Source organism: Toxorhynchites rutilus, chromosome 3 (assembly GCF_029784135.1).
Source record: "Toxorhynchites rutilus septentrionalis strain SRP chromosome 3, ASM2978413v1, whole genome shotgun sequence".
Taxonomy (NCBI): Eukaryota; Metazoa; Arthropoda; class Insecta; order Diptera; family Culicidae; genus Toxorhynchites; species Toxorhynchites rutilus.
The window spans coordinates 36830354-36845960 of record NC_073746.1 but is presented as its reverse complement, the minus strand read 5'-3'; the positions used below and the strand labels follow the sequence as shown (position 1 = coordinate 36845960).

The window sequence follows — 15607 nt, the reverse complement described above, 5'->3', positions numbered from 1 at the left end:
TATTCACGAACCAAAATGGTGCTACTATGAATAATAGATGACAGTACTCAATATTAACGAAAGTTGTCATTCATGCTTGAGGAAAGGATTGATGGAAAAACTCCATGTATTGCGGTACTGTGTAGATGTAAAAGGCATTGTTCTGTTTGTTCAAACAGGAAGATAACAGGAGAAAGAAGTCAAACTAATAATTTTTATGTTGCATGCGAAAGATGTCACACGAAGAAGAATTATGGCAAATATTTTTAAACATAAATATAAAAACATTGTTCAGTAAATACTTATCAGAAGTACGTATTCATTGTGCCCTTGTAGGAAAAAGATAATCAGTGTTATTGATTTGTTGTAAAACTAGTCGATGACGCAAACTTTTGCATCTTTTCGCCTTATATTGAACATGAGAAAGCACTACTGTACGCTACATATGAATGATAAAATGATTCATATTCAGACTGATTCGAATGCTATATGAATAAAATTGGTGAGTTTGCGTGAGTTTTTTATTGAGATCAAACCACAACTAATATTGGATCGTTATTTTAGAAAATCTGTAAATCTGCATGAAAGCCAAAAAAATCTGTAATCTGTATCTACAGATTCTTGGTTTCAAAAAGTCTGAAATATCTGTATAAATACAGATTATTCTGTAGATATGGTAACCCTGGTAAGCAGTCGGCATCTAGTTCTTTCAGACTGAATGTCAGCTTGGAATTGTACCCAAGGCCGGCTGGGTTGTAAGACAACGATGCTATCCACACAACCACTAGTACGGTACACGAGAATATTACAACATATTATGAAATGCAATTGAACTTATAATACACGGAAAGTTCTGAGAGCGTGCGAGAGCGTGCGAAAGCGTGAACATCGTGAAACCTGTAATGCGTGCCTATTTGCAAAGTGTCTCTTATTTCGCTCTCTTATCTTGCTCATAATATTGCTATGAGATATATATTATACACAAACTCGCCTCTCGGGTGTAAGCTTGGTATATTTATCGTTAGAACGCAATATAATTTTTATTTTATGTGCTCGAATATATCAATATTGAAACTTCAAAAATGTTCGAATTGATTGCCTAGCACTGCTGAACTATTGATTCATAGCAGGTTGGTAAATTAAGTATCAAAACCATTGGAAAAGCATCACTGAATTATGAACAGAAGCACAACCCATTCTCTCTATCTGTTGATAATAACAGCTTATGTGCTAAAACTAGACCAACGATAGTGAAACGAGTGACTGTTTTTCCCATGTTCCGGTAACGCTCGCGCAGAAAAACCCGATCGACCCTCTTTACGGCCCATTAGTGTGACTGCTGGCTGAAAATGTTGTTCGGCGAAATAAAAACTGTTATTAACGCGCACCACAGCTTTCACACATCGATCAGCTCGGAAGAAAAATTGATACCATTTGTTTGCCATCTCTCTGTGGAGCGCGGCTTAAATTGGAATCTCGTTCCGCGCGTGTCCAACGAAATGCGCTGGCCGCGTCTCGCCGATATGCCCTCGCTCGCGCACCTTGGAATGTGTACAGCGCGGTACCAACCAATTGCATGTCCAGAAACAAAAAAAAAACAAGAAAACATTTTTGTCATGCCCGCCCCGAAAAACACAAGTCCTAGAGCTCTTTTATCGATTTGATTTGTTGCTCTCTTTTCGTTCCGTGTAGCCTTTCGGAAATTATGCTTTCCATCTGTGCTTCTCGCGCTCCTTTTTGGGCTTCGATCCAATATCAGAGGGTCGAATTCGAGGTGATTATGCCCATTGCGGTCGTCTCAACCCATCCGGGGGTCATTGAGCCAGGGCGATAATTTCGGTTGTTTTTCACACTTAACTATCTGTCTGGTTGAACAGCTCTGTGGGGCCCTGTGAAACTGTTGAGAAGAATTATCAGTAGATCAACATTCGACACATGATTAATGACCTACTCCTCTAATTAATTCGTGAAGTATGTTGATGTTATATATTTTGTGTACATTTTATGATTGAATTTCTCTTTCAGTTTCATGCTCAGACACGACTGAAAACATGTTGCAATCCTCCCTATCCATTTAATTGTGCTTCCCCCAGCATGTACAATCTTGTCCGACATCAAATATAAATGTTTATTTCCCATGACAATTCTATCGTAAAAAAATTTCCGTCAATAGAAGAAATAGAGGAAGCCAGCTTGTAATGGACCACCGAAATTCTCTCTAATGAGCCACTTGTTCGGTGGGCAATTTATTCTGACATTGACACAGTGGTTTTGCCGTTGCGTCTCGTTTTCCGAATGCTTTATACGGCTTTACTTCCGTACACAAAACATTCCGGCTGTCCGTTCGAGACACCGCTGGACCGTTCACGATGACCGTAAAGTGTAGCACTCTAGAGAGATTTGTGGTGCTTGTTTTAATGATGAAACGACGATTACCATTATTACCACGGTAATGAACCAAAATTAATAACATTCAGCTTAATTATGTTTCGTAAACAACAATTCCTCAGTGTTTTATATTTACCGTCGAAGACACATGGTGCAAGGTGACCAAATGGTTCAAAAAAATGAACAGTTCCAACCTTAAAATCGCGTGATATATCACATGCCTCTCAGCTCCGCGCATAATAACCGTTTCCATCGCGCGAACATAATAAACATAGAAAGATGACTATGCGAGGAACCATCTCCCACGCCACAATAGCCTTATTCTCAGAGACCGACTAAAGTCTTTCCTGTTTTGCTTCTCACTGCTGCTGCTGCCGTTGGTGCAGAGCATTTCGCGCCCAAATTAAGCAATCAAATATGGAAGCAATTTTGAACCAAATCCACCTGGGAGTGATGCTGGATCTCGGAGAATCCAGGCGTGAAGAGAGCAGTGAAAGGAAGTAACACTGTTGTAAATGTGATTTAGTGAATTTATGAAAATTGTGTGCTGCTCAATTCGCTACGTGGGTCCATAAATAAGCGAATAAAGCTGAAATAGACCATGAAATGTGTTATAGGTCAATAAAATCAGATATGCTTCCTGTATTACCGTCATCAATGGTTTCGATTCATTCGCATGTGTTATTCGCATGTGTTACGAATCTGATTCCTACTTTTGCAACGCCTTTGTTTTGCACTCAGATCTTGAAGTTTCACAACTAGAAGATTTAATCGAGTATGACTTATTGCATCTGCTGCACACACATCATGAACTCAGGTTCATGATGCACGGTTGATTTGTTTATGAGTGCACATGTTACTGATTAGTTGGTGAAACAGTTATCTTGAAAATGAAAGTTTATTGTGATTGATTGGAAATACATCAAAACAATTCAACAAACCCGCGAGAAGAATGTCTAGAGGATTAACTTGCGTGATATTGTTCACACGTTCAATATCTATCTTATTCGTATCATTTCCACGAATCAATTTTCCAATCAACATCTTCACACGCAATCATAATAAAATGGCTCGCATGCTCGCACTACTTGCCGTGATGCCTTCAGCAGCAGAGCATCTAAAACAACACACAGATTCGTGATACGATTTCATAACTCAATCATCATTATCCGTGTACAAGTTTGTCGATGAAAGTGTGTATGGGTACTGTTTTGAACAGAGGTTTAGATTTTGCTTTCATTTCAAAGATAATAGCATGCAATGAAAAGCATTGAGTGTTTGCAGACAAACACTTCGAAAGCGATTGGTCGGCGTTTTTATGACGTTGTGTTCTGCATTGATCGTACAAACGCTCAGCTGATCGTCGTTAAGTTAAGTTGTTAAGTTCAATTTTCATATAGCGTAATGTTGAGAGCAATACAACGTCATATATTCAAAAATCCATTTATTTGGAAAATATCATACCTTAGTCATTTATAAGACCCAATTTAGTTTTTTAACTTCTATTTGGTTGAATGGGCAGACACTCGAAAAAACTCCGTTTCTCGACAATCAAGCGTTGGAAAGACTTTGACAAGTCATAACCGTGGCCGATGCAACGTGTATTTGATTTCTACATCGAACTGTGTGTGTATGTGATGTCAACATGCGATGACCAATCTGAACAAGCATATTGCTTCCGGAATGACTTCGCATTGAAATGAAAAATTCGGGAATGTTAATTCACTATTTCAGACTATTTAGGAAGACTCTAGGGTTTTGAAGACACTCACAAAAAGAAAGCTTGAGACATTTTTTTTTTCTTTATTTTTGAGACTTTCAGCCTCCTGGGCTGGTTCGTCTCAGTAAGCTTGAGACAGTATTCTAGTCCAGAAATTCGAATAAAAATCTTTCTTAAGAATATACCCAAGAAGATTATTTTCGAAAATCCCATTATTTATCGAGTCATAGTCATTTTCGTGATGCGGTATCTAATCTAGCACAGCCATAACAATTAATTTCAAACGCGGTTTTTTGAGCCGTACATGATATCTGAAGTTCCATTGAACCGATTTATGTCTAATTTTTATGAACACAATCTGTATGCATCTCTCTATCACATGAACTATAAAAATATTTTTTGTTTTCATTTTCTCTCTTTCTCTCTCTCTATCTCTCTCTCTCTCTCTCTTCCTCTCTCTCTATCTCTCTCTCATCTCTCATCTCTCTCTATCTCCCTCTTTCCCTCTCTCTCTCTCTCTCTCTCTCTCTCTCTCTCTCTCTCTCATCTCTCATCTCTCTCTCTCTCTCTCTCTCTCATCTCTCATCTCTCTCTCTCTCTCTCTCTCTCTCTCTATCTCTCTCTCTCATCTCTCATCTCTCTCTCTCCCCTCTCTCTCCCTCTTTCTCCCCTCTCTCTCCCTCTCTCTCCCTCTTTCTCCCCTCTCTCTCCCTCTCTCTCCCCTCTCCACTCTCTCTGTTTCTCTCTGTTTCTCTCTATCCCCTCTCTCTCCCTCTCTCTCCCCTCTCCACTTTCTTCTCTCCCCTCTCCACTTTCTCTGTTTCTCTCTCTTTCTCTCTCTGAACAAATAAAACAAAGAATATTCTTACTATCCATTTATTTCATTACTAGCTGACCCGGCAAACTTCGTCACACCCTAAATTTGTTTTTCGTTCGATTGATCTTCTAACCTACCCTCTAAAATTATTTGTTACTATAAAATTCAGTAGGGGAGGTGGTAGTAAAACGGACATTTTAAGAAGAACTTCAATTATATCTTTGGGAACTCATGTTTCCCAAAACTTTGTTGCAGTTTCTTGCAATTCAGAATACTGTTTTTCTACCTAGTTGGTCAAATATTTTAGAAAAAAGTGTTTTTCAATGTTTTTTACTGAAATTAAAACAAATCGAAAAGTACAACATTTTTTTCGATGCCGGTATAATGGACATGTAGTGGGTGTAATATGGACAGGTTTGTAATATATGAAGCGTAGAGGTTTATCGATCGCGAGAGGAATAATATTATTCAACCAAGGTCGGAACATCATCAACAAATTGAATTAATCCACCACCAATCCATCGGCAGTATAAACGGACAGGCAGCTTCTAAACAGTCCACATTTGACGATTTGATTTCAATTTATAGACGCAGGACATTCCTTAGGAATAGATAAAACAGACTTTTCACAGTCCATCTCACTCCCACTGGGAACTGTCCGTTTTACCCCACCAGTACAATTATTCCAATAATTTAAATTTTCTACTCAAAATGAATTTACTTTTCCGCACATATAAACGATATCTCTGTGATATCTCACAAACCGAAATATAACCATCAGTGACTTGAATTTTGATATTAAACCACTCAAAATGCTTAATATCGAAAAAGCTAAAATGACATCCACTTGTTTCCATCCATTTGTTTCCCTTTTCCACTTTTGTTCAGTATTCATTGCCATAGGGTGGCCTAAATATTATAGATTATCATGCAGAAGGTGTGAAGGTGGTCATTAACAGAAATCTGAAATTCAAAATGTAACTATACAAATCAACCTCCTGTCCATATTGCCCCCTCTGTCCGTATTACCCACGGTTCCCCTACTTCTACCCAAACTCGACATAATAATATCAGATTATTTTCAGACACAATTCTCGTGCAAGATATTTCATCCACTTGCAAATAACCTGTTTCTCCGTTAAATGGAATATTTTTTTTTTTATCCAAAATATATATTTTTATTAAGGCTCATATGGCTTCAACCTGACGGGGCCGGAAGTTCATTATTTCGACAATGTTTGCCTTATAACTATGTTAGTAATATGTAACCGATTACTCGCGGTTGGCTCGAGGTTAGTATTACAAGTGTTTTCGTAATTGTGATGTTGCTGTCTCCAATGCTCTGTACCTGTGCCCGACACGGGATACTTCCTTTTGGGATGCAGCTGACCATTAATCAGCAACGCCCCCTAGTCTGTACCCCATTTCTAGCGTGGTGCGTCTTCTCGACTCGAGGAATCCAGGATAGAATGGTCACTAGCCGGCGCAAACATCAGCTCGTGTAGAGTTGTCATGAGCGGTACAACCTTTGGCTCTTGTTGAATGATCAGTGGACTGCACAACCTTCGGCCCGTGCATCTGTAAAGAGTGTGTGTATGTATTGCCGCGACTAAGTAAAAGTTTATCGATCGGATAGGAGGGATATGAAACGGGGACACAACGAAGGAAACATCATTAAACGTTGACATCGGCGTTTCTGAGGAACAGGTATAGATGAAGCAGAAGATCAGGACACCGGCTACCTAAGATATCCCGGACGGGGATATCCGATTGTCTGCCTTGTGCTCTCAGTGCTCTAGAGAGCTGAGAGCGAGCAGCATGGAACCGGATACACGACCAGACAACATGCTCGATGTCGTGGTAGCCATCGCCACAATCACAAAGATTGTTTGCTGCGAGCCCAATGCGATAGAGATGCGCGTTTAGGTTGTAGTGATTGGGCATAAGCCGAGATATCACGCGAATGAAATCACGACCTACATTCAATCCCTTGAACCATGCACTCGTCGAGACCTTAGGGATAATCGTGTGTAACCAACGACCGAACTCATCACCACTCCACATGCGCTGCCAACTTACGAGCATATACTGACGAGGAATGTGGAAAAATTCATTATAAGCAATTTGCCTTCCAAAAAGTGTGCCTTCTAAAGCGCCCACCTTAGCTAGCGAGTCCGCTTTCTCATTCTCCGGAATCGAGCAATGAGAGGGAACCCATGCTAAGGTAATCTTGAATAATTTTTCGACCAAAACACTCAATAGATGTCTTATTCTTGTTAGGAAATAAGATGAGCGTTTATCAACTTTCATTGAACGAATTGCCTCTATTGAGCTGAGACTGTCTGAAAAAATAAAATAATGGTCGATGGGCAATGTTTCAATGATCCCTAGTGCGTAGTATATCGCACCCAGTTCAGCGACATACAAGGAACAAGGATCTTTGAGTTTGAAAGAGGCACTGGAATTTTCATTGAAGATGCCGAAGCCAGTGGACCCGTTTATGAATGAACCGTCAGTAAAGAACATTTTATCAGATCTAACTTTCCCATATTCTGCCGAAAATATCGGCGGAATAGAATCGGAGCGTAGATGATCTGGGATTCCATGGATGGAATAAATGTTTGATACAGAAAATATGATAAAATTCAGACAGCCCTAAATCGGGCAATTCCTTTTTCGAATTTTGCTCTTATCAACACATTCGGTGATCCATTTTTATTTACAAAGATGGAAGACGATATAGGAGTGTGATTTATCACATTAAAATCCATTTCCACTTTCGAAGGAAGATCAATTCCGTTAACGCAAATGGTCTGACAACGCTTGTCAATATTTAATTGTAGAACACATGTGGATTGAATTTTTCGAATTTTCCCATTTTCCTTCAGAGTTTTCCGAAAATTTTCAATTGTCATGTTTGGTTGGAATATTGTGCATTATTTTTATGAGACCCCCTCTCCTTCCCAGAGGGGGAAGGGGTGTCATACCACCATAGAAACATTTCTCGTACCCAAAAACCCTCATATCCCAAATTTGGACCCATTTGCTTAATTCGTTCTCGAGTTATGTAGAAATTTATGTTTCATTTGTATGGGAGCCCCCCTTTAGAGAGGGAGCAGGAGTGTCGAGCTACCATAGAAACGTTAATCGATCCCCAAAACCTCTATACGCTAAGTGTAATTCCATTTGTTTGATTAGTTCTCGAGTTGTTCAGCACCCCCGCTTCCCTCTTTAGAGAGGAGGGAGGAGTGTCAAACCACCATAAAACGTTTATTGCTCCCTAAAACCTCCATATGCCAAATTTGGTTCCATTCGCTTGATTAGTTCTCGAGTTATGCAGAAATTTGAGTTTCATTTCTATGGTAACCCCCAGTAAACCCTTCCACCCCCCAAGAGAAAAGGGAGGAGTATATATTAACCATAGAAACGTTTCGTGTCCTCTAAAACCTTCGCATGCCAAATTTGGCTCCATTTCCTTGATTAGTTTTCGAGTTATGCTGAAATTTGTCTTTCATTTGTATGGCAGCTCCCTCCATATGCCTAATTTGGTTTCATTTGCTTCATTAATTCTCGAGTATTGCAGAAATTTGTGTTTCATTTGTATCTCCTCATAAGTTCTTGGAAGGGTTTTGATCTGGGAAACAAGCTGAACAGTCTAGAATTGGAGCCGCTATTCACGCCTTGACTTTCCGGATTTTATGAATAGTGGATGCAGTTTACAAACAGTATGAGTGTATTGAAGAGCTTAAACGAATAATATCCTCTGCGTAGAACGAGATACACACTACAACATGGCGCAGCATGGTCGAATCCACCCCGAATGGGTTATTTCAACTGATTGAGAATTAAAGATAACCCACGAATTAGAAACTTATTGAAATTCATGTGAAATTTACGTTTATTTTGTATAGGAGTGAGAGTATTTTCATCTGGTTCTATAGTTATGAAACACTGGAATTTTTGTTTTTTGAATGTTTCGCGCCTAAACACAACAATAAAGTTCAAATGGCCAGTCTTTTAAATGAAGATAGTTGTTATATCCTACACTATATACTTCAATTCAACCGACTTTTTACATATCTCTAGAAACTCAGAAAAAAATGAGTGATTCTATAGTTGTGAAACGCAGTATAGTGTACACACTTGATGACTCGTGAATCAAAAGATATGCATTAGGGGAACTGGGTGTAAAACGCACCGTCGAGGTAAAACGCATCTCCTTGAAATATCATGTAAAATGAAGTAATTGGCAGGATTTTTCGATGCTCATAACTTCTCATCGTAAATACTACTAAATATATACTAGCACAAAAAACCTCACCTTGCTTTGAAATATAGCAATGTATGAAAAACTGCCTGATTTAACACTAGAACTACCGAAACCGTCAATTTGACGGATTTCAAATTTCATGGTCACAAATTTTATATAATTTTTATGTGTTTTCCTAACATTTTATGATGACTTTTCCTGAGATGTAAGGATAGTTTTTTATTCATATTCAATTTCTGTTTATCGGCTTTCACTTCCATAATCAGTACCATCTATACCTATTTCTACCGAGACCCGTCAAATTGACGGATCTGGCAATTTCAAAGTTTATAACAATCTATCCATGTCCACCATTCACATCAATACATGTTTGCATTCAATTAGACATGCAATTTCGTGCAGTATACGCACAATAGTTCTCCGATATGTTTGAAGTTCGGAGTAGTTAGGAAATTTAGACTGTAAACAATAGAGAAAGTATGATCACTCTATGATAACAACACTGTTATGAAAGAATAAATGAGGCTTGTCCACAGGACGATATTGAATAGGAGTCTAACTGAGAGTAAAAGACAGACTCTTTTCTATTTGAGTTTGCAAAACCAAGAGATTAAAAAATGATAATTTTATTCCATTGTTATAACGTGTATTTTTGTGTCCAAAAAATGAGGATCTTCTTTTTTTCACGAAACGATGTGCAGAAATCGATTTTCAGAAATCATGAGATTCATTCGTTTCGACAAAAAAAGCGAACGGAATGCTCGATTACAAACTGATAAATTTGGATTAGTTTCTGAAACGTGCAAATCATTCATTGAGAACAGCCAAGCTTGTTACGAACCTGATCAAAATAAAACAATAGACGAGCAACTGTTTCCTACAAAGGAAAGATGCAGATTTCTGCAGTATATGCCAAATAAATCGAACAACTTCGGAATCAAATTTTGGTAGACGTGAAGAGTTAATACCTTATAAATGGCTTCCCCTACTTGAGTAAAGATGAACTTAGACCATCAGGGGTACCATTGAGCGAATTTGTAGTATTGAATCTACCAAGCAATTGTGTGAACTGTGGAAGAAGTATCACCACAGATAATTTTTTTTACAAATATGGAACTCGCAAAAAACCACGTGCCAAAAAAACAAGTCTTGTTGGAACTGTGTGATCAAATAGAATAGAATTGCCTGGAACAGCTAAAGTAGTGAAAGATAACATGGCTCTTTACTCTACAAAACTCTACAAATCAGATAATATTATTCTGACAATTTATAAAAGTTAACCTCGCAAAAAACAAATACCTGAAATTGTATCGTTTTACAATCATATCAAGTTTGGAGTAGATGCAGTCGACCAGATGGCACGCTAATATAGTGTAAAAGCAGGGTCTCGTAGATGGCCATTGTAAGTGTTCTACAATATTTTGGACTTGGCAGGACTTGGATTTTATACAAAGAGACTTCTGATGGGAACATAACCAGGAACTAATTCTTGTTTCAATTGGCAGAAGAACTTTCCAATGAATATAAGTGCCGCAGAGAACAAGCTTCCTCCAAAAAACAACCAAACAAAGCAATGTATTGTACTACAGAAAACTTAGCTATAAGACCTCAAGAACGAAAATCTTGCCAAATACAATTGTGCAACAAAAACAGAGTGATTTATACTTGCAATACATGCAACAAACACGCTTGTGGCAAGTGTTCATCCAGAATAACATGTTTTTGTAGACAAATAAATGTAAATATAAACCGTTTTTGTTTATTTTTTTTTATTATAAACACACAAAGTATTATATTAGATGTTGTTTTTGTCAAATCACATCTTTTTGTTAACATAAACTAAGTCAAAAAATACAACAAAAGCTCTTATCAGAAATCCGTCAATTTGACGGGTGCGGTAAAACTAGGTATACATCAAACGTCGGTAGTTCTAGTGTTAATGCAACTTCAGCCGCTTCTACCATAAGACTTTTGAAGCATTATAAGACTAATTTAGATTATGGAAACTTCCATACATTCTCAAATATTACTAAAGCTCTCGAATGAGTTTGAATCAACAAATGTTAAAAGTTCAATTCATATTTGCAATGCGATTTTCTCAATCAAGTCATGATGGGCCAAATCGCTCCACTACGAAGAGCTAGTTCACTGTGAGTGTTATCGGAGTCTCTGGTTCGACAACAAAAAAGGCTCGAGAATACGAGAGCACCTGACGTTCCTACACCCAAAGTTAATTTTCAGCACATGTTCTGGCATCCCGATTTATTACATTAAATGAGCTGAAAGATAACATAAAATGTTCTACTCCCCAATACATGTATATCATTTGTATAATATATATGCTAGAATCGATATGAGGGAGCGGAACAGGAGACACATTTAAATGAAAGCATATGAAAGCTTTTCGTATAGTTTGCCGAAAACACGGCCCAGACAGAGAAAGATATATTCTCGTTCATGTTCTTCTTTATCGTCTTAGAAAACATCTTCCAACTTCATTTTATGATGAGGTGTAATATTATCACGCTCCTTTATAATAGCGCTGACAGCTATATGGATAGCGTGGTCGTGTAAAGTAACTTTGCATTCCAGCCGGCCTTGGTCCGATCCCCATTGACGTCGTATGGACTTTTTTTTTTTGCACAATCTCAAATGAAAAGAGAAAAGAAAACAGAAAGAGATGTCTGATCGCATACATACAAACCATTTTTAAGCTTTTTAAATAGCTCATTATTTGCGCATTTGACTCTCATGCACAGGAAATGGCATCTTTTGACATGTGAAGATGACATGTTTTCTACCAACGCTAGTTTGGGTGTAGCAGTTGAGAAACTTATCCGAAGCTGGGTATGTACAGCGAATAAAGATTTAACCAAAAGATATGCTTCGAAGTCGTTTGACATTTCGATCCGTTGTTGTGGTGCGTTTTGGACACCATATAGATCATCTTACCCCGTCTGTTTTAGAAATGCATACTATATAATCTTGTAGAATTTTCATCATTTTTATTTGTTTTCCCTATTCGTAATTTTTTTAGTACACATAACTACAAAGGAAACAGACGTGGTTACGTTTTTGATGTGAAAAAACAATGAATAATGTAGTAAAAATACACGTTTGAGCCTTATTTGCTTAAGGTGGGCATTTTACCCCCTGCTATCCTACACCACAGGTTCACGGAGACAGTATTGTATCCTGCAATGACAATGAAGATCATCGGAGGACAAGCATTTTGTTGTGTAAATTTATTTTCAGAAATTATAATTAGAAAATACGTAAACTGAGATTTTTCGAGTAGTCAACATGATGTTGAACATACAACCTCTGTGCAGTTTTTTGAATTGCACCTCCTTTTCATTGAACGTGAATGCAAATGTACAAATGTACTCACCGAAATCCTGTGCTGGAGATTCCTCGCCAGAGGCTATAACAGCACCATCCAGCAACATCAACAGCGTCAAGCCAGTTAACATCAAATTATGCATTACTGACGGAAAACACCCGAGAATCCGATCACTCGAAAATATCATGCTTCTTGAATATCAGAACACGATGAACTTACGATAAGGAAACACTCGCTCACACTTATTTTGTTATATTTTCCTCGGTTCAGAGAAGCAACTTTTCACATAATTTTTCTTCCGACTAACCAGAATTTTTATTCACACTGTTGCGGGAAAAAAGCACAACCGAGAACTCGTTTGGTAACAACGGGGAAGCACAAGCGACGAACCCTTCCAATTAATCCTTCGCGCTGCAATGACAAAGTCCCTTAATTTGTAACCGTACACACCACCGCCAGTTTGCTCTGCTTGGTCCCGCTATTCCAGTGCTATCATCGTCATCCGGGACCAGACGTATCGTCTTACTTACTTGCTCCCTTCTGGATCTTGACACTACCAAACAACAACAAAAGCTCACAACGGATAACGAAAAAAAAACCGGGTCTCCGCGCGGATCGAAGCAAATTATTGTATCACGTTCGCTCTGCGTCCGGTCTGCTTCTGCACGAGTCGGCAACCATCCTGGAACTGACTTGATGGAACTTCGCGCGGCCGGGTTCGAGTGTTGATGGTCTCGCCCCACTAACTTTAGGCTTCGCACACGACGCTCTCTTCGTGGAGCTTCTTCTCATCACACGGGGTGTGCGGCTGAGTGCAGCATAAATGTTGTCTGATGTTGCCACGGTTCGCACCGATCGGGTGGATTCGAGGGGGGGGGAGAGCACAAAAAAGGCAGAAAACACCAAAAACACAGCGGGAAAAACGGGAACGAGAAAGGTGATGAAGGTGAAGGTGAAGCAGAGAGATGAGAATAACAAATCAGCTGCGATCTGTGGAGCGCCGTACCATTTGCAGTGGTCAGCTTGAGATCGGACGAAATTCTGCGCGGGGTGTCCGTCTGTGGAAACGGTTCTTGAATTTAATGGGGGAAAATTCATTTTGACGCGTGTACGTGAATGCTTTCGATGAAGCGGAAAGCAGTTAAAAACTGCAGGGAATCAAAACAGCGCGCTTTGACCGCGCGATGACAAATCACGGGTCCAATTGCTGTGGTCCCATTGTGCGATATTGTCTGGCGTGAGCAGCGGTTAATTAAGTGAGTGGAGGATCTAATTGATTGCACCAGCTGTGAAATGATTGGGTATATACGTAAGGTTTTAATTAGCGATATTTCTATGCTCCTATCGACCCCAGTGGAATAGCAAGAGGACAAAGAATCGAAGAAATAATGTAATTATTTCTGAAAAGTGGCATTTTTATTCATCTAGGGAAATGAGATCTTTAACCTCTCTTGAGGAGAAAGAGATCAAATTGATGGTGTTATAATTTTCTGATTCTTTAGAAGAGAGGAAACCATTGCGCTGTGAACTTCTCGATGGTATTATGTGAAACGGATGTATTCCGTTAATCCGCAAACGTTTTGGTTTAGATTATGTATTCGTGCCGACGAAATTGGCACTATTAGAAGGTTACGTCTGCACCTATTGTTGGCAGTATTATTGGATGTGACTGGTTTCTGATGGCGATGGAAAAAGCTACAAATAAAATTCGATGGAACAATTTTTCATCAAACCCTACGATTAATAGGCCTTCTACAAAAATGCTTCGACGTCTCGTAGGCAGTTGACCAGAACTTTAGCAATGGCCGGTGTTCTTCTGCTCTTTCGTGGCATTGGCGATAGAGTGCTTCTCTGTTTTTGCCACGAAATTATTGGTGAGATTCGGTTGTGGTTCGCCCAGAATTTTTCTATCGGTCGCTGCTGTGTGCGTTGGGAGGGTTGATGGTTCTCCGTACAACGTTTATCTTCGACTGGCCCAATGTTCTCTTTGCATAATGGGCCGAAGCCAGGTCCGACCAAAAGGGCGTCGAAGCTTCTTTGTGAAGAGCTTAATAAACGTAGGATTTAATGAAAAAGGCCTGGCTGGGTAAGGGAGTAAAAGTGCCCCAACTATGGAAAAAATTGTAAAAGAATACCAAAAAAAAGAATACCAATTTTGACTATTTTCTTGAACCCCTATGTGGTTTACCATACACTCTGTCCAACTTCTATAAGACCACCCTGATTCTATTTCGTTGCAACAGTTAGAATTTCAACAAGATACATTCATACATTGTGCAATGCTTAGAATAAAGTGTATTTAACGTCAATTTCGTTAAAAAAAAAAGATTCCCAAATTGCAAACTTGAGCTCTTCAATCGTGGTGTACCGTTTTCCCTCGGTGTTGATTCTGCGTACAAGGATCCCCTAAGGTTTTCGACAGGATTCAAGTCTGGAGAGTGAGCCGGCCAGTCCAAAAATTTAAGTTTTTGGTCCTTAATCCATTGCTTAGTTCCTCGCTTTGTGACGATATCCACGCAAAAATGGTAAGAGAGAGGATTCCAGAACATGTAGCAAAATGTATTCTTTTGGAAACATTCTTTGTCACAACATATCATGTCCGACTGTGATGAGCTTCAACCTTTTAAACCCTCTTTATGTGAGGATTTTTACCAAAGCTTGACGAATTGTCACCCGAGTAACATTTAAATTGAAATATTACTTCATTTGCATAAGCGATTTTGAGGTATTCGAAGCTGATCTAGCTATTTCCCGCTTATCCCGGTCAGAGAGCTTCGATTTACGTCGAGCTCTCTCCTTCTTACCGTATCCTTGAAAATTCGTTAAATAATTGAGCACTACTTGAAGGGATCGTCCAATCCGACGAGCAATTTCTTCTGATAACAACATTTTTTTTTTTTGGTTAAAAGCATCTATTTGTCTTTCTTCTCTCTCTGTGAGCACTTTTCCCTTCGGCATTTTCCAGATTTATTGATCAAAACAACTAAAACAACGGAAAAATGTAACTGGTCTTATAGAAACATGACACTTGAAAAATACAAAACCTTTGGTTGGCGCTCAGCGCTCGCACACACACATATGAAAATCATG

The 15607-nt window shown here is 39.0% G+C and overlaps 1 protein-coding gene across 1 annotated transcript in view; it reads right to left on the bottom strand.

The window, feature by feature from the left end:
- Positions 1-13218, bottom strand: part of LOC129776840 (uncharacterized) — a 119499-nt gene extending 106281 nt beyond the window's left edge. The window contains exon 1 of the mRNA XM_055782728.1: positions 12566-13218. Coding sequence (XP_055638703.1) covers positions 12566-12704 — 139 coding nt within the window. The 5' untranslated portion in view covers positions 12705-13218. The remainder of the gene's footprint in view (positions 1-12565) is intronic.
- Positions 13219-15607: the final 2389 nt, after the last annotated feature.